Raw genomic sequence first — 19160 nt, 5'->3', positions numbered from 1 at the left:
TCTTCCCCCAAAACACATGGTCATGCACACACGCATGCCCATATATACACGCAAACATGCAGGCCTCTATTTGAAGTGTGTGCTCAAACGAGTTCTCTGACAGCTAACTTGGAAGGTATCAAAAGTATGAGGCTTTCATCAGCATTGTCTCCGTTTTCTTCATTGCATGGGACAGCCAAGAGCAGGATATCAAAGGCCTGTCCAAAAGCGACTGGCTGGCTGCTGGGGGATTTCCCAGGCCTGCCTTCCACATGCCTCCGGACAGCAGGCGGCCTGCAATGAAAGCGTGCTGCCCGCAGCCCGCCGCTCCCCCCACAGCGCCTCCCCTTCCTGCCAGGTCCCCAGGTCCTGGAGCAGCTGGAAGATAGAGCCTGCTTGGGATGGGATCCCAGAATAGAAAAAGGACATGAGTTGACAGCTGAGGAATTCTGAATACAGTATGGACGTTAGTTAATAGTAATATACCAATAATGGCTCATGAATTGTGATGCATCTCTCATACTAATGTAAAATGTTCTCATAGGGAAACTTGAGTGTGGGATATACAAGAGCTCGGTGTGCTCTCTTTGCAGTGATTCTATGAATTTAAAATTGTTTTAAAATTAAAAGTTTATTTAAAAAAATTAAGCCTTCTAAAAATTTGTTTTAAGGTTTTAGTGCCAAAGAACCCCACATTCATGGGGAAAATGGTCGAAGTGGACATTTATGAATCAGGAAAGCATTTTATGAAAGGGCAGCCAGTATCAGATGCCAAAGTATACACACCATCCATCAGCAAACCGTTAGCAAAAGGAGAAGTCTCAGGTTTAACAGAGGTGAGTAAAAGATGCTTTCCCTCTCCCTGCCAATAAAACAGCAGCTGTGGATGCACGGTGATTCCAGACCATGTTTCTGTTATCATTTATAGTACCCTTTTTATGTATGCATGAGGCTTTAATCTTTTCTGACAGATAGAAATCTGAATGAGAAAGATGCATTTTTGCTGATGCCTTTAGCTTTTTTCCCCTCTCTGCCTGTAAAGCAAATAAGCTGTTTTTGCTTCTAGCCTAGAAGCGGAAGGCAACAGCCATTATTTTCAGGTGAAAGATTTAACACCAAAGACGATCTGATCCAGTATGTTTCTGTGTCAGTAGATCCTGAGTGGAAGAGGGTGAGGGAAGAAATATTTTCTTGCTTTACAAAGCTGTTTATAACATAGTAAAAAGCTACTGTTAAACAGGCACTAAGCTTGGCAGTATATGTGCTTATGGCGCGCCTCACTAGAGCAGTGATTTTCAACCTTTTTCATCTCATGGCACACGTACACTAATCGCTAAAATTCTGTAGCACACCAAAAAAAAATATTTTATGCCTATCTGACAAAAAATAAGTATAATTTTGATACATTCAAACACGACAGCTATTGTTGCATTGGCTGTTGTCATTTCTTTAAATTTGACAGTCTAAGGGAAAAGAGGTCACTACCCCTGACTAAATCGTCAGGTACTGCGTGTTTTAAAAATTCCTGTGGCACAATAGTTGGAAATCGCTGTTCTAGGGTGTTAGCCGAATATCTTTTTCAGTCATGTGGAGTGAAAATTAAACATTTTTTTCTTTCTATAAAAAAGTAACCTGACCCCTATTTTATACTTTGGTATATATGGCTGTTTGCCAAGCTCTCTCTTACATTTCATTGAGCTACAGTTGTAAAAGCTGATGGAGTGTGAAATGAAAATGTGTATCACATTTCTAAGCATCATTTGATGTCCTTTCTCTAACACAATTGTTAAGCACTCCAAGAAGAGTACATAGCTATGACTTAACATACAGAGAGAAGATAGGTGGTATTTATCTGGCCATATAATCCCCAAATTGTTTTAATGTATGTTATCTTTTCCCTCAAAATAAATCACAAGGGCATGGTAATTAAACTTTGGGGGCAGTGACAGAGAAGGTACTATTATCTGCATTCTCACTTAACATGGCGATACACGGTGGTGTCCAAACACGAGCGACCCCTCTCATGAGCTTGACAAGTGCGTGTGAGGAATCTGTGTGCACAGCCATCTGACTGATAAAGGGATGACGCAGACTAGCCTTTGTCCAAACCCTGCCAAGTGTGTCATCCTGCTCAGCCAGGAGTGAGCTCTGAAACTTGATAAGCATGACCATTAATGTTTGCTGTTATTTAAAACAAACAAACAAAGCGTACTTGGGAGTTGGGGTGCATGGCCAAGAGGGAACAGTGTAATTCAGCATTTAAATTATATTGCTAGAAATGTGGCTTTTTCCTCAGAAATTTTCAAGGGAAGTTGACTTATTTTTGTTCTTCTACACAGTGTGTTTTACAAACTTGATTTTTAAATTGTCGCCATAAACAGGATCACGACAAATGATAGTAGTGGGCGAACTATTATTTCAAAGACTTGCCTGATTCAATTCCTTTGTGTACGCCTGTTCAAAAGGATGGTGTTTTAAAACATCATCATTTATGATAACATAAATCAGAAAAAGTAGTATTCTTTTATTCATTTCTTAACTATAGTATGACTTCCAGGAAGAGCAGCCCCATGTACATTGCATGGGGCAGCCTCTCCTATTCTGCTCTTCCTCCAGACTATGAGATGGAGTTGTTGCCCCTGCTACCACAGCCCTCCTCTGAGCTGGGAAGGCCCAGAAGACCTAGGTGAGATAAGGTTAGGGGTCAGGGGGCTGCGGGCCCTCCTGGGTCTCTGGAAATAGTCGTATAGCGTGCATGAGGCCAAAGAGTCAGGAGTGGTGAGTCGGGTGTTTACATTAAGGGAAACATCAGGCAAGTCTGTTATCACCATTTGTGACTTCCTGTAAATTAGTGAACATAGTTTACGCTTCATTATTTGTCAGCTTTAAGGATATGTCAAACTAGGGTCAAAAAGCCTTCTTTAATGAATTTGTCCTGATGTTAAAATGTTTTGGCTGATGATATGAGTTAAAGTAAATTATGCAAGACGAAACCAGCTTCCATTTTTACAGGATTTAGAAGTAGATGATAGAGGTTATAATCATGTTTCAGACATTTTGGGCTCTTCGAACACTGATCGAGGTGCTGGCACTCTTGGAGGAAGACAATCAGGCTAACTCTGCAGGCAAAGCTGGCCTTGGGGTCTGGTAGACCTGGGTTGCCATCTAGGCTTGCCAGCGTTCTGTAGGCGCGTGCCTCCTGAGCTTGAGTTTAGTCTGTTAAATGGGAACAATAATGTCTACCTCACGGGGTTCTTGAAAGGACACTTTCAATAGTGTATGTGAGCCATCTCATCCTATTTCCGGAACATAGTCAACAGTTACTAAGTGGTTGCTGTCCCTTTCCCTCAAAGCTAGTTGCATCTAGAGAGAGTAGACACGCAAGATGACCTGACAGTAACAGTTCCGTTTTGTTCATTATTTCACTGTGATCATGCTGCACAGAGACAGCAGGGGGGGTAAATTTCTCCGTTAGAATAACGTATTCAGTGCTTGAGAACCAGCCCCAGCAGAGTTAATGTCTTTCTGAATTTTTTAGGTGTTCCTGGGTTTTCTGGAATAACCTCCCCTACACATGCTGTAAACAAATCTGGAAAAGCCACAGCATCTAAAGCAAAATAGTGTATTTAAAAATTATTTTCCTTAGTAAATGCATTTTCTTAACTGAGAATCTTATGACTGTTCTTTAAGAATTATGTAGCCCCACGCTCCTTTGGACTTACTTTATCTCACTTTAGGCCCAGTTGATGTTTTTTGATAGAACTCTGGGGAGTGGCACAGCCTGGGTGGGAGTCGTGAGACCCGGATTATAGAATGCTGCACGTGTGGTGGCAGATTTGGTGACCTTTTGTGCATCTCATCGGTTCCCTGAACCTCAGTTATCTGCGAGTCTGTGATTGAAATATTTCATTTGACAAAAATGGATTGAATGCCTACCCAGTGGCAGGACTTTGAATTCTATAAATATTAATAGAAAACAGGCCTGTATTTTCAAATAATAATGGGTGTATGCCCATAACATGATGGAAAAAGAAAGCCATAATAAAGTCAAAAGGTTATTGCCCTCTAAGAAATTATATCCTAGTGGAAACAACACATAGTAACATCTTTTTATGATTATTACTATTTCTCTTTTCAGTTGGTTGCAGGGATGGAGGAATAGGTGAAGGAGAGAACAGGAAAGATAGACAAAATTAATCTGATTAATATTAGGGGAGAAGAGAGCCAAACTGCCGCTTCCAACCTGCTAGGGAACATTTCTGAATAAGTATCATTTAATGAACACTCATGTCAGAAAAAGGTTATATAAAAATAATCCAATGAAAGCAGCATAGAGTTCAAAAGGATAAATTTAAATCAAAGAAAGGAAAAGATCATAAACTTTTTTCTGGTCACTGTCAGGGGACTTTGTTCTCAGGGGGAAGAAGAGGTGGGGGCAGCAAAGGATACATAAGTTTTCACAGATGATTCAGGATGATAATTCTCAACCATGGTCTCATTTGGGGGCATTCGTGAAAAGTGTAAATCCTTGGGCCTAAACCCAGACCTGAGTCAGGAACCGTGAAGGCGGCCGAGGAAAGCCTGTCCGAGTGAGCCCTCCGGGCCATGCCGCCGCGTGCTGCAGTTTGAGAACCACTCTTCTAGGAAAATGACTTGCAGGTAGGGAGGAGTGCTTGATATTTACAAAAGCAGTTTCAATATTTTAATGTAATAATGCCAACTTTTCATAGTATCATAGTCAGAACATAGTCCAACAATATCTCCTTGGATGATGGAGATATCTCTCATTTGTGTGTTAGTAATTCTTCAGAAGGTGAGTATCAAAATGGTGGTGGAGATGGGCAAAATTTTTATGCGTGTGGCGGGGAGGGCAACTGTTTAGTGAGAGGTGCCAGAGGAATAGGAACCTTAACACAGTTTTAAGATGTTAAGAGCATTGATATTTTTTTCCAGCTCTCTTGTGGAACCTTATGATAAGATAAGCCTGTTCAGTGTGATGATCTTCATATACAACTGACATTTCCTTAGAAAATTGCTATGTTGTTCAGTCATTCCATCTTAAGAAAACCTATGTGTGATCAGAACCTAACATCACCTGTACCAAATCCATGGCCATCCGATAATATGAAAAATTATCTGAAAGCCATCATCTAAGATTAGAATCAATGAATTGTTTTATTTCTATTTTGGAAATTTTCTATTGTTGAAATTTTTAAGCATATGCACAAGTAAAGAGAATAATATGATAACATACCCATCACCCACTGTATTTTTTTTAATTTTATTAAGATTTTATTTATTTATTTTTAGAGAGAGGGGAAGGGATGAAGAAAGAGAGGGAGAGAAACATAGATATGAGAGAGAAACATCGATATGTTGCTTCTTGCACACCCCCAACTGAAGGGCTGAACCTGCAACCCAAGCATGTGTCCTGACTGGGAATCAAGGCAGTGACTCCTGGCTTCCCAGGATGATGCCTAACCAATTAGGCCACACCAGTCAGGGGCCCACACCTGCTTTCAACAGGTATCAACTCATAGCCAATCTCACGTTACCTGTGCTCTTATTCACCCCACCCCCCTGGCTCTTTTCAAGGAATTCTCATTTATCATTCCATTCAATCTAAATATATCAGAAAATATCTCTAAAAGATGAAGATTTATTTTAAAAATATCACAATTACAATGTGTTATCACATCTAAAAATAATGAACTTTAATTCTTTAACCAGCAATAGTTACATTTGGCAGTTTTGTTAATAGTTTATTTTTTTTGTTGTTGTTGATTGCCTTTAGAGAGAGAGAGGGGAAGAGAGAGGGGGAGAGAAAGAATTCGTTATTCCACATCGTTATGCATTCATTGGCTGCTTCTTGTATGTACCCTGACCAGGGATCAAACCCACAACCTTGGCATATTGGGACGATGCTCTATCCAACTGAGCTATCTGTCCAAGGCCTCCAACAGTTTATTTGAATCAGGATGCAAATGAGGCCCATTCATTGCACTTAGTTGCTATGTCCTATAAGTCTGTTTTAACTATAGGCTCTATGTTTTCTCTTTTTGTATTGTAGTTTATTTGTGGAAGAAACCAGGTTGTTTGTACTGTGGAATTTCCTACAGTGTGGAATTTGTTAATTGCATACTCTCATGCAGTTTACCGGGGTTCTGAGTTGCCTGTTTGTTTTATAAATTAGTAGCTAGATTTAGAAGCCTAATCAGATTCATATTTGAGTTTTTGACAAGATTATTTCATATGATGCTGTGCACTTCCATTATGAGCATGTCTGGTTGTCTCTCTTTATGGCATTAGTGGTTGATAAGCGTTGCCGAGAACCATTGAGTGATTAGGGGTTGCAAATAGTGGCTTTTTCATTCAGTCTTTCCTCCCTCATGTATTAGCTAAAAGTATTGCTATGCTGACACACTTCGTCTTGTCAGCTTGTGTTTACCAGGAGGTGCAGTTCATACAGGAAAGGTAGGAAAAATGACTCCATACTTTATTAGTTTTCAAAATTTGTGTTGATTGCTTAGCATCTTCTAAAACTAACCAATGAGGTTGTTTTTAAGTATTACTATAAACTCATAGATTTCTTTCTATTTGATGTGTTTTTATCCATTGCAGTTATTGTACTTAATTGGTGCTCAAATGATTACATTTTTGGACAGTGGAAGCTCATCAAATAGGTTCCTCAGTCCTTTTGACATAGATCTTTAAGTCTTTGATAGTTGAAAATATCCCCTTTTTTCCTCCTATTTAACAGTATCATCCAAGTCAACCTCAGGAATTTTCTGTCTTACATCTCTAACAACTTTCTTCCACACTGAAAGTCCCAGTTTCCTATAACGTAATGTAGGTACTCACTAGCATTAACTTACAATACTCATATAACTGTCTAATAATAACCATACCAACACTGCCACCAGTGTATGATTGCTAAAGACAGTTTAAGCTGTTGCAATAGTTTTGCAGTTGTTTTGTTCTTAGAGTCTTTCCCTCTAGGGATGTACAGACAAATAATTGTTTTAAGGTCACCTGAAATTATTCCTCTCCGTATAGCTACACCAACACACCAACACACTATTAGAAGCATTTGTTTCACTTTGTTTCCAACTTTTTAGAAGTTTTTAAATTAGTTTTGTTTTATAATTATGTAAAATCTTTTGCAAAATTAAATCTGCAAAAGTCTGTTCTGAGGGTCTACCTTCTACTTACTACTGTCCCCTCTCTACCCTGATACCTCTCTTACCTATTTAAGCAGTTACTTGTTTTTGTTTTAGTTTTCAGTTTATTCTTTCAATGGTCTGTTTTAACAATATAAACAAATACATGTACATATGTTTGTCACTTTGTCACCTCCTTCTTAGATAAATTTTACGTACTTGTGCTATTTTCACTTAATAATATATCTTGACAATTATTGCCTAGAAATATATGGAAATTCAGTGAACATTTTAAATGATTTTTGTTAAGCTATTAAATAAAATACATGAAAGTCTATACCACTCTAGTATCTGAAATGAAGAATATTACCCTGTATGAGATCCAACATCTTTTTGGTCAAAGAAAGGCCAGAATTAATTATCTTAAAGACACTGTCAGGTCCCAGGCCTGCAGGAGTTGACTGCAGCGTTCTAGAAGGCATTAAGATAGTCAGAGAAACAGACCATGTAGAGGGTGGGAGTGGTTAGCCATGTAAGCCAAACAAAGCGGGTCTAGAAGATAACACTGGCAGTGTGAACACCTGCATCTCAGAAGAGAGGACACTTTGGCCGACATACTTCAAAAAGTCTGAAGAGCATGCTGATTTGGAAATGGATGCAGCCATTTACCTTAGCCTGATACCTTTGTACGTGTGATGCATTTACTTCCCTTAGTTGAGCTCATGTTTACCAGGCAAACTTCTAATTATAATTTGCTTTCCTGTGCATATCTGCTTGCAGGAAGAAAATAGGTTTGTTCAGCCCTCTGTAAGTATGTTGTTAATAAATTGGTTTCCTGTGTCCTATCCATGTGGTCTTTTCTGGGGGTGAAGTTCGGTTTCTGAGCTTTCAAGGCTATGAGCCAAACCTTGACCCATGTTAAACCCCCCAAGGACGATTTCCCTTCTTCATGTAATAATCTCTTGAGAGAGAGCAAGGGATTTTTCCTCCCTCAGGACACACTCTGCCATTGCCTAATACTCCATGCCTACTACTATGACTCAAAGCCAACATTTATGGTGTTCTTATTATGGGCCAAGTCCTATGCTAAATATCTTACATGCATTCATTCATATCGTCCGCACAACCCTATGAGGAAGTTACTGTTATTACCCCTATTTCACAAATAAGGAACCTGAGCATCAGTAACTTAATAAATAACGTACCCAGAGTCACAAAATTAGAGGGTAGTAAAGGCAAGCCAGTATTTATAGCCAGGTCTTATCAACTTTCAAGCCTGTGTTTTTATTTTTGAATTGTGGTAAAATACTTATAATGTAAAATTTACTATCTTAACTAATTTTAAATGTACAGTTTTGTAATGTTAAAAACATTCACAGTGTGCAGCCAGTCTTCAAACTTTGTACCCATTGAACAGCTCCTCACTGACCCCCGCCCCCCAACCCCTAACAACCACCACCCTTTCTGTCTTAATGCATTTGACTACTCTGGGTTCCTCATGTAAGAGGAATGATAGAATATTTGTCTTTTGCTGACTGACCTATTTACATGGCATAACTTCCTCAGGGTTCATCCATGTTGCAGCATGTGTCAGAATTTCCTTCCTTTCAAAGGCTGAATCATATTCCATTGTATGTATATAACTACATTTTATGTAGCCATTTACCTGTCAGTCAACACTGGGGTTGCTTCCACCTTTTGGCTCTCAGTAATAATGCTGGTATGAATGTGGTTGTACAAATATCTCTTTGAGACCTTGCTTTCAGTTCCTTTGGGTACATACCCAGAAGTGGAACCACTAGGTCATACGATAGTTCTACTTTTAATTTTTTGAGGAACCACCATGCTATTTTCCACAGTGGCTGTACCATTTTACATTCCCACAAACAGTGCGCCAGGGTTCCAGTTCCTCCACATCCTTGCCAACACTGGTTATTTTCTAGCAAGTTTTGTTTGTTTGCTTGTTGTGTTTGTTCGTTTGTTTGTGTGTGTGTTTTGGATGCATGTGAGGTCAAGCCTGAATTTTTAAGTCCAGGTTCATACTGCCTTGCCTTTTGAATTGCAAGACTCATTTGATAATTTCTGGCCAGTTGTGTGTGTGTGTGTGTGTGTGTGTGTGTGTGTGTGTGTGTGTGTGTGTGTGTACACAGTTGCTGTGATCTTCTACAGCTGGCTTTCTTGAACCACAGATTCGTCATCTGTAAAACAGACATAACTGATTCACAGAGGATTAAATTAGATAATGTGGACAAAGTGCCTGGTGCATAGTAGTTATATTAATATTTGATGAAGGGGCTCAATGTAAGCATAGCTTTAAAACTCAGTGATTTCTTGGCCTTTATTTTAATTTTTTTACTTTACATTTTTTAAAAAGCACTTTGCTTTAATCAGTTTTCACTCTACAGTAGTATAACAAATAAAAACATGGACTCTAGATTCTGATGATCTGGATTTGAATTCTTGTTTCACTACTTACAGAATCTGACATTGGGCAACGTAGCCTCTCTCTACCTCAGTTCTCTCTTGTGTAAATGGAGATAATAGTACTTATTTTATAGGATTTACATGGAAATGGCTTAGCAGTCAATAAATGTTGGCTGCTACTAATGTTATCGTTATTAATTTGTGATGCATGCCAAGGCATTGTTTTGCTGTAAGCAAGAGAAGGGAAGAATTATACAACCTTTTAGCATTTTGGTTGTTGCAGTCTTTAGCCATGATTTCCTATAAAAATGGCCGATGAAAGCAGGTCACCGTAGGAAGTTACTCCACATGAGAATGACAAATTAGTAGAAAGAGCCTCAAGAACAACCTTATAGCATTGGCTGTTCTTACAGACATTTCTTCCTCTTATTCTTTATGCCCCCTTTTAAAAGAGACTATTCTAGAATGGCGAGCTGGACCTACCATTCTCCTTCTCACAGATGAAGAAAACGCTGCCCTAGGGGGCCTGGCTGCCACCTGTTTCTCATCTATTGGGACTTTGATCCTAATAATGGATTCACTTGAGCAGTTAGATAGCTCAGCACCAACACAGCCAACTGCGCCTGGAAAGGAAAAAGTTTGCAAGGGTGGCATGGTTTGCCTCATTACCAGACAAAGAGCCAGCAGGATATTCAGGTGTATTGAGTTTTATGTACAAACTATACTATATTTTCAGAGCTTTGACCCTTAGAAAAGCACCGTTAACATGCTTTCCTCTCCATCTAACATTCATTTCCAAAACCACTGAAGTGAAAGGGTCTATTAGTTCAGGGCCAGATTTGAAAGCACATGAAAACTGCATTCATGAGGTTAAGAAATGGCTTAATAATTAAGTTAAAACAGTTGAAAGTGGATCTAATTTCAAACAGAGCAGCTAACCGTGTTAGAGGCAAATAAGGGTGTGTTCCTTCCTATTTTCCTTTCACCCCAAAGATGTTGGCTCCAATCCCAAGCAGTTTTTGTAGTTTCTTTTCTTTTTCTTCGTTGCCCATATGTTAAAGTGGTGTCACAATTAATACCATAGTACTTTTAATATTTAGTGCATTTCTTTCTTTCATTTTGCATCTAATTAGTTTCTTTTGCAGGCCCGTTAGGAAATATTTGGGTTTCGCAGTCTAGATACATAGTTTTTGCTCTGTGCCGCTGGGCTGTGTTTTAATTGGGTACTACAGCTGAACTAGTATGATTATGTCAGTTCAAAATGTGTTTGGTATGTTTGCAATATCTTTCATGGAACAATTTGAGTACCATCCAAAGTATCATCAGAGCTAGCTGCTGCTAAACAATTAGCCTTCATTTCTCTTCCCTGACTAATTTGCAATCGCCGATGATAACTTTCCTCCTCGTGAGGATTGTAGCTGGGGCATGGTGAGGGGAATTGCATGTGTCAAAGAACGAATTGCGACTTGATAATAATAGGAACCATTTACTGAGCCTCTACTATGTGCTTGGTGTTAAGGCTTTTTACCAGTATTATCTCAACTTTTTATTCTAGCTTAGGCTAAGGCAGCTGGGACACATGAAATATTCTTTACATTACTGTACACACTCACAAAGAGGCATCTTAGGGGCGGGATTGGGCTTTCCCACCTCTCTGTCCTTTGCCCACCTTGGGGTGTGGGAGGACGGGGTAGGAGGAACAGCGGCTCACCAAAGGCATGAGCAGCCTCCGAGAGCAGAAAGGGCTGAGGCCGAAGGAAGAGACTCAGTCCACCTGAGTGTGAATTACTGACACGTACAACATGCAGATAATGCCTGGCTTCTTATGATATGTTTTAGCATTTATTAAACATAATAATATTGTCTTGGCACTAGACTAAATATTGGAGATGGAAATAATGAAAGTGACCTTGACCTTTGAGGAGACTTGAGTCTGGGCGTTTTTCTGGTAATACTTCTGTTCTCTGGTGGCCCTTTCAGGGCAGGATTGGGGTGAGAGAGAGGGTCTTATGTAGGTACACCAGCTGCCGTAGGCAATGTAGGTGCTCTTCTGGTTAAAGTTTTATGGGTGATTTTTACCAAATCTAAATGAATTCATTAGGAACAAAAGCTTCCTTACGAAAACCAAAGCCATATTTCAGAAACCTCCAAATCGGAAAGGTAATCTAAGCCCAGTGCCCTAGAGGCTGGGACTGGGGATACTCCCGGAGAATATTATCTCTGTGATGATACAAACCCAGGTGTCCAGAACTGCCCTCTCATGCTCTGATTTTGACTATATTACTTTCCCTTCAAATGTTTTTCATTTTTACTCAGTCACTAATTATAAGTGCCAGGTCTGGCAGTATGCCTCAGTTTGTCTGGGACAGTCCTCGTGTATATCCACTGTCCCAATATAATGAATAATAGTGCCCCTCTTTCACTCCCCAAAGTATCCTGGCTTGGATGATGAATTACATGGTCATCCTGTCAATCGTAAAGTAGACCCAGCGTTGTGCCAAGCACTGCTCGGGATACAGAAGGTCTAAGATGGGATCCTTGCCCTCACGGAGATCAGGTCCGGTTGGGAAGAGAAGGTATGGGCATATGAAACAAAATCTATAATATATCAAGAGCTAAATTAGATGGCATCGGATCGTAAGGGACTGGAAGACAGGAGACCTCTGAATACTTACAGTATCAGGAAACATATGTGTCCGCATTCTTTGCAGACAACAGAAAACAACAGTTCAGTTAGTTTAAACAGGGAGGGGTTTAAGAAGGGACACTACATAGTGCACAGAATTGTTAAAAGGACTGAGAAATAGACTCTTTGCTGAGTTTTTCAGGAAAAAAACCCACTCAGGACGACATAGAGGCTGCTGATTAGAGATGTTACTTCTACTCCCTGCCCAGCATGGCAGAGGTCCCAAGCCCCGTCTGCATCCTTGTGGAGTTTACCTTGTAATCAATGTCTCACATATGTTGCATATGAGTATAGAACCTGAGTCTCAAGTTTGCATCCTTGGAGACAAAGGAAGATGGGAGATGTTCCTTGGAATCTGTAGTAGTAAGATAGAATTTACAATGTGGAGAACTATCAATGTGGAGAGAGTATTCAAACAATTTCTACTACAGAGGGTTTTATGGATGTGGTGAGATAAGAACTAGATTTAGCAGGTGATCGGGCAAATGAAGAAGAAAATATTTCTCAATCAGAAATTTTTCTCAAAGTGACATAATGCACAGGAATAAATCTGGCTTTATATGGGCATCCATAAGCAGATGTGGGCAGTTGGCAGGCAGTGGAAAATCATATTCTCTAAAGAGTGGAGCCTCTGGATTTTGAAGTCAAATAGAAAACTTACAGCTAACACTTTAGGCAATAAAACACATGTGTTAATCCATGATAAATCAGGCTGTCCTACAATAACAAATTAACTCTGAAATCTCAAGCTTAACATAACAAAAGTGTATTTCCTGCTCATGCTACAACACATCTGTAGATATTTAGTGGGCAGCCTGGAATCAGGGGTTGTCTGTTCCACGCACTCACTCAGGGACCCAGGTTGGTTGCAAGAAGAGAAGGGCTGAAGAACCAGGCTTTTTCTTTCACTGCCTTGGCACTGGAAGGGCACATGGCATTTCCTTTGATATCCATTAGCCAGAACTATTCACATGGCCCCACCAAATTTCATGGCCTGTATAAATAAGAAAATGTGAGTGAATACAAGAAGTTTCTACCATGCATGTTGGAAAGTTTTGGAGCCTGAGCATAACAGCGAAGAAATGCTCATAAGAGCAGGGCTACCCGTCCGTCTGTTTCGCCACCAGCTCCAGGCCCTAGCACAGGCCTGCCTGGCTCAGAGTTGGTGTTCAGTTTGTTGAACGAACTTAGCTTGCAATGACATGGCAGGTTGGAATGGATTGTTTCTTGACCAGAGGCTGGGAGGTTGAAAATGAATAAATAGGTTGAAATCTGTTACTTCCAATTGGGAAATTAATATATTTTTTTAAGGGCTAAAAAATATAGCCAAGCCACCCAACCTGCTCTTTGAAGTAATTTGACATTTTGATAAGCAGATTGCAAAAGCCTCTTTTTAAACTGATAATAATCTTGCAAATTTCAATCCTTTTCATGAGAACTGTAAGGATGTGCATTTTAGAGCCGGGCATGCTTCTAACCATAAATTTTAGTTTTCTTCCCTTTTACTTTCCAGTGATGAAAGTGATAGCTTATTTCTCCCATCATACTCGCGGTATTGACTTTGAGTTGTGCCTAAATTAATACAACCATGAATATCTTCATTTTCTATCATAGTTTGCAATGTTTTAAATTTAAAGGGCTTTGGAGAAACAAATTTTCTCCTGTCCCTCTATCTCCCTGATGTAATTCACACACAAATATTCAAGCCATATGTCAAGTTGACAGTTATCTGGTAGGAAGTCAACCTAGAAAAATAAGATGCAGTGTCTTTCATACTTGCCACCACTTGAGAGAAATCAGGGGACCAGAAAAGCTAAGAACTATTGTAGGTATTCTTTATCACCATCAGTCTTTTCCTTCCAGAGGCCTCTGGCTCCCAGGACTTCTTCCTTGCAAACATTTATTTCAAAAGAATCAGGTACCCCCTTAAGCAGGGGTCTCCAGCCCCCAGGCCGTGGACCAGTACAGTCTGTGGCCTGTTAGGAACCGGGTTGCACAGCAGGAAGTGTGCGACGGGCAAGTTAGCAAAGCTTCGCTTACATTACCGCCTGAGCACTTCCTTCTTCCCGCCACCTCTCTCCGTGGAAAATTGCCTTCCATGAAACTGGACCCTGGTGCCAAAAAGGTTGGGGGCTGCCGCCCGTAAGCACATGAGCTTGGGGGTCATGCTGTGTGGATTTGGAATCTTGGCTCTATCCTTTACTAACTGTGTGGTCATTAGCTGGTCACTCTCTAGGCATGTTTCCTGTTCTATAAATTGTGGGTAATAAAACCTATTTGGTAGGGCGATTTTGACAGTGAAAAGAGATAAAGCACGGGAAGCATTCAGCACGGTACCTGGCATACAGGAAGTGATCGGTGACTCTGTGGTGTGAAATTGGCGGCATGGTGAAAGCCGGCGAAGATTTATCTAGGCCTAGTTAATCGAGATCCTAGTAATATCACGTCCATGGGCATGGGTTATGTTCTGCCCAAGTTACATATATATCATGAGAAGAGGACTTGTTCGCTGGTCTTTTCAGGTACATTTATAACCATTTAATAGCATTTGTAAAGTATAGTTGCCTAAGTACTTTGTGATTGTGATTAAGTTTGTGCTTAAGTTCCCCTTTTTGACTGACTTTGAGTCAGTCTTTCTTTTCTGTTATCCACCAGATATCCACCAGATGAGGCCAGTGCGTCTGAATAATCGCAGGGCATCTATGGTGCCCAAAAGCATTACTGCCTACAGATACTTTTCTTTTAAATATTCTTAGGGAAATGAGCTTCTGTACTCCATACTGTATTACCTGAAAATGAACACAAACTACCTAGTCAGTCTCCCTGTTTCCGCCCTCTATATAGATCAGACCATGTTTCTTCTGCTCACACCCATCTAAAATTCCATATGACCCAGCATATGTACCCAGGAATGGAAAGCAGGCACTCAAGCAGATACTTGTATACCAATGTTCATAGCATTATTCACATAATCAAAAGATGGAAACAACCCAAGTGTCCCTCAACAAATGAGTTGATAAACAGAATGTGATATATACCAATGGCAGGATTTTATTTATCCATAAGGAGAAATGAAGTTCTGATACATGTTCAACCACATGGATGAACCTTGAAAACACTATGCTAAGTGAAATAAGCCAGGCACAATAGAACAAATATCATATGATTCCATTTATTTGAAAGATACAGAACGGGCAAATTCATAGAAACAGAAAGTAAATTAGAGGTTGTCAAGGGCATGAAGAATTATCTCTTCATGGTTACAGAGTTCCTATTTAGAGTGATGAAAAAGTCTTCAAAATCAACAGTGATGATGGCTGTACAACATGAGGGTTGTAATTAATGCCACTGAATTGTGCCCTTAAAATTATTAAAATGGTAAATTTTATGTTATCTATATCTTAACACAATAAAACATTAAAATTGAAAAGAAGAGCATGGAGGGTTTTCCAGTCCTGCTCGGAGTGGAAGCCAGTGTCCCTGTAATGCCTACGGGGCCTAGAACCTTGGGCCTTATCGCTCCTTGGTCTTTCTGCCCCTCAAGCACACTGTACCAGCCACGCTGGCCTTCGTGCTGCTCCTTGGATTTAAACACACCAGGTGCCCTTCCTCTGGAGGGCCTTTCCACTTGCCAGGCCCTCTACTTGGAATGTGTTTCTCTTAGATGCCTGTATGACATGTCTGTCATCTCCTGCATTCCGATCTCTGCCAAAGGACCGCCTTATTAGTGAGATTTTCCTGAGTAGCCCCCTGTGCAATGCCAGCCCTATCATCTGTCACAGTATTTTTCCCCATGACACACCTCCTCATCAAAAACACTAAATATTTATGTGTTTCTTTGCCTCCAGTTATTAAAATAGAAGCCCCATCCATGAGGGCTGGTATGTTGTGCTTCATCTGTGTCCTTAATGTCTAGAATAGTGCCTGGCATGGGGCAAAGTTTTAGTAAATGTCTATTGAGTAAATGAATGAATGTATCTGTGCTGGAGATATAAGTACATCCCTTATTAAAAAGGAGTGCAGGACCAGATATATGGTCACTCTATATCATCAGTTAGCTATACTATAAATGCCTCATGATAAACAATCACAAAACTGTGGTGGAGTTCAGCTAATCTTGACCAGGCTTAGTCACGCATCTGCAGTCAGTGTAGAGTGGCTAAGCACCTCTTATCTTGTTGGGCTTGCTGACATGCCTGATAGCGCAGCTGGCAGATGTAGATGTCCTCAGTTGGGAATACTTGGATGAATCTGCTCTCTTCCATGCATCTCATCCTGTAATAGGCTATCCTGGGTGTGATCCCATGGTGAAGGCAGAGGAAGAAGAGCAAACAGAAATGCTCAAGACCTTTACAAGCCACAGTATGCATTATGTTTGATAACATACCACTGGCCAAAGTCAGTCACATGGTAAAGACCAGGGAAAGCATTACATAGTTATGCGATAGAAGGCACAGGCACAGGAGGTGTAAAGAGCTGGGAACTTTAATATATTCATTCTGCCACAACCTGTGAAATTCCAGCATTGTTGCTTGTGGGTGGCACATCTTGTAGCCCCACAAGAATTCATGTTCTGCTTCCGCCTTAGACGCAATGTCTTGTTTTTAGATAGTGAGTTGTAGAACTGGAAAGTTGGCCCTTTGTTAGCCGTTGGTCAGAGGTCTCCCTCAGTCACTTCTCATGGGGACTTCTGCACAGGGCAGCTCACACATGGCAGCTGGCTTCCCACAGAGCAAGCAAACAGAGTGAGAATGAGGGAAGCCACAGTTGTTTGTAACCTAATTTCAGGAGTACCATCCCATCATTTATGTCGAGTGTTAATTAGAAGTATGTCAGTAAAGTTAGCCCATAGTCAAGAGAAAGGTATAATACAGAATGTGAATATCAGGAAGCAAGGATCCCGGGGGCTGGCAGCCTTAGAGGCTGCCTGCCACACTTTTATAGTCATATACACTATTAGGTTCCTTAATATTAGTCTTCTTCCAGTTATTTTAAGTGCCTTCTGATAGGATGATTATTTTTACTTTTTAAAAACTGTCCATATTCAAAATAAAAATACAATAGAAGGGAGGAATACACATGCCTTTGAGTAGGTGTTTGGAAATACTCATAATGGCCCTTTGGAAGTGACAGGGCAAAAGGCAGAAGTGCGCACTTTCTTCAGGTGACTGAGTTCCATGTAAGTGCAGTATGTACCATGTAATTTTTCTCAACTAGTTTATCTCAGTTTTCCAAACTGAATAATTATCATGGTAACCTATAGGAAACCTTTGACATGTTAGCTCATCATTTATGAGACTCTTTGAGACAGAACAAAGCACCTGCCATCTCCTTTATTCATTTTATGCAGTTCATGGTACTGAGTGATGCTAAATCCATATCTCCGGTCAATGAAAATGATACTTAGAACAGGATGAGAGGGGTGCATTGTAATAGCTGTTAACATCATGGCTCCTTTTTCGTTTTAAGCACAAACATCTGCCAACACACTCTTATGTTTACCTAGTTGAAAGAAATTCTTAGGAGTAATTATTCTGAGTTGAATTGATTACTTAAAGATTAACCCCAATACACCCAATTGTTATTTTCCTCAACATCCTAGTTCACAGCTTCCTTTGTACACTCCATGGAATGAGGATGGTTTAAGAGGTTATTGAAAGGACTTCATCGTCAGTAAAGCCTCTTGACCCACTTTACTTTTTCTTTCTTCCTTCCGCTTTATCACACCTGTGGAGTAGCTTTAGTTGGTTCTAGTGCTTCTCTCCAGCTAATAATGTAGAATAGAGGAGTTCAGATTTCTGCCACTATCATGAATATTACAATTACAGACTTCACAGTTCTTTGTGTGTGTATTTCTTTTTTTATTTAATCTTTGTTATATTTTTTCCATTACCATTTAGTCCCCTTATTCCGCCTCCCCCCGCAGCAATCACTACCCTGGTGTCCATGTCCATGAGTCCTTTTTCCTTTTTGCTCAATCTCTCCACCCCCTAGCTGTCATCTGCTCTCCATCTATGAGTCTGGCCCCGTCTTCCTTGTTAGTTCAGTTTGTTCATTAGATTCCACAAATGAGTTAAATCATACAGTATTTGTCTTTCTCTGACCAGCTTATTTCACTTAGCATAACAGTCTTCAGGTCCATCCATACTGTTGCAAAGGGTGAAATTTTATTTTCTTTTATGGATGAGTAGAATTCCAATGTGTGAATGTCCCATAGTTGTTTTATCCACTCATCTACTGATGGACACTTGGGCTACTTCCCTATCTTGGTGATTGTAAATAATGCTGCAATGAACATAGGGGTGCTTATGTTCTTTCAAATTAGTGTTTTGGGTTCCTTTGGGTATATTCCCAGGAGTGAGATTGCTGGGTCAAAAGGCAGATAGATTTTTAATTTGCTTTTTGAGGTATCTCCATACCGCTTTCCACAGTGGCTGCACCAGTCTGCATTCCCACACAGTGCAAAAGGATTCCCCTTTCTCCACATCCTCGCCAGTACTTGTTGTTCGTTGATTTATTGATGGTAGCCATTCTGACCAGTGTGAGATGGTATCTCATTGTGGTTTTAATTTGCATTTCTCTGATGATTAGTGACATTGAGCATCTTTTCATATATCTTTTGGCCACCTGTACGTCCTCTTTGGAGAAATGTCTATTCAGGTCATTTGCCTGCTTTTTAATTGGCTTGTTTGTTTTTATGGTGTTGAGTTTTGTAAGTACTTTATAAACTTTGGATATTAACTCTTTATCAAATGTATTGACAAATATGTTCTCTTATTCTGTGGGTTATCTTTTTATTTTGTTGATGATTTCCTTTGCTGTGCAGAAACTTTTTAGTTTGATGTAGTCCCATTTGTGTTTTTTTTTCCTTTTGTTTCCCTTGCCTGGGGAGATCTATCTGACAAAAAATT

General features: G+C 40.1%; 1 protein-coding gene across 5 annotated transcripts in view; it reads left to right on the top strand.

Annotated features, from left to right (window-relative positions):
- CDKAL1 (CDK5 regulatory subunit associated protein 1 like 1) overlaps positions 1-19160 on the top strand; it is a 609813-nt gene that overhangs the window by 576800 nt on the left and 13853 nt on the right. For 4 of the 5 annotated variants that reach the window (XM_054592196.1, XM_054592193.1, XM_054592194.1 and 1 more), the window contains one exon: positions 651-815. The exons of the other annotated variant lie outside the window; for it this stretch is intronic. In XM_054592196.1, coding sequence (XP_054448171.1) covers positions 651-815 — 165 coding nt within the window. The remainder of the gene's footprint in view (positions 1-650; positions 816-19160) is intronic. 5 annotated transcript variants of the gene reach the window in all.

This window comes from Pteronotus mesoamericanus, unplaced genomic scaffold (assembly GCF_021234165.1).
Source record: "Pteronotus mesoamericanus isolate MK-2021 breed Mesoamerican mustached bat unplaced genomic scaffold, CSHL_Meso_final scaffold_31, whole genome shotgun sequence".
Classification (NCBI taxonomy): Eukaryota; Metazoa; Chordata; class Mammalia; order Chiroptera; family Mormoopidae; genus Pteronotus; species Pteronotus mesoamericanus.
The sequence above is the reverse complement of the archived record's forward strand: the minus strand, read 5'-3'. Positions and strand labels throughout refer to the sequence as shown.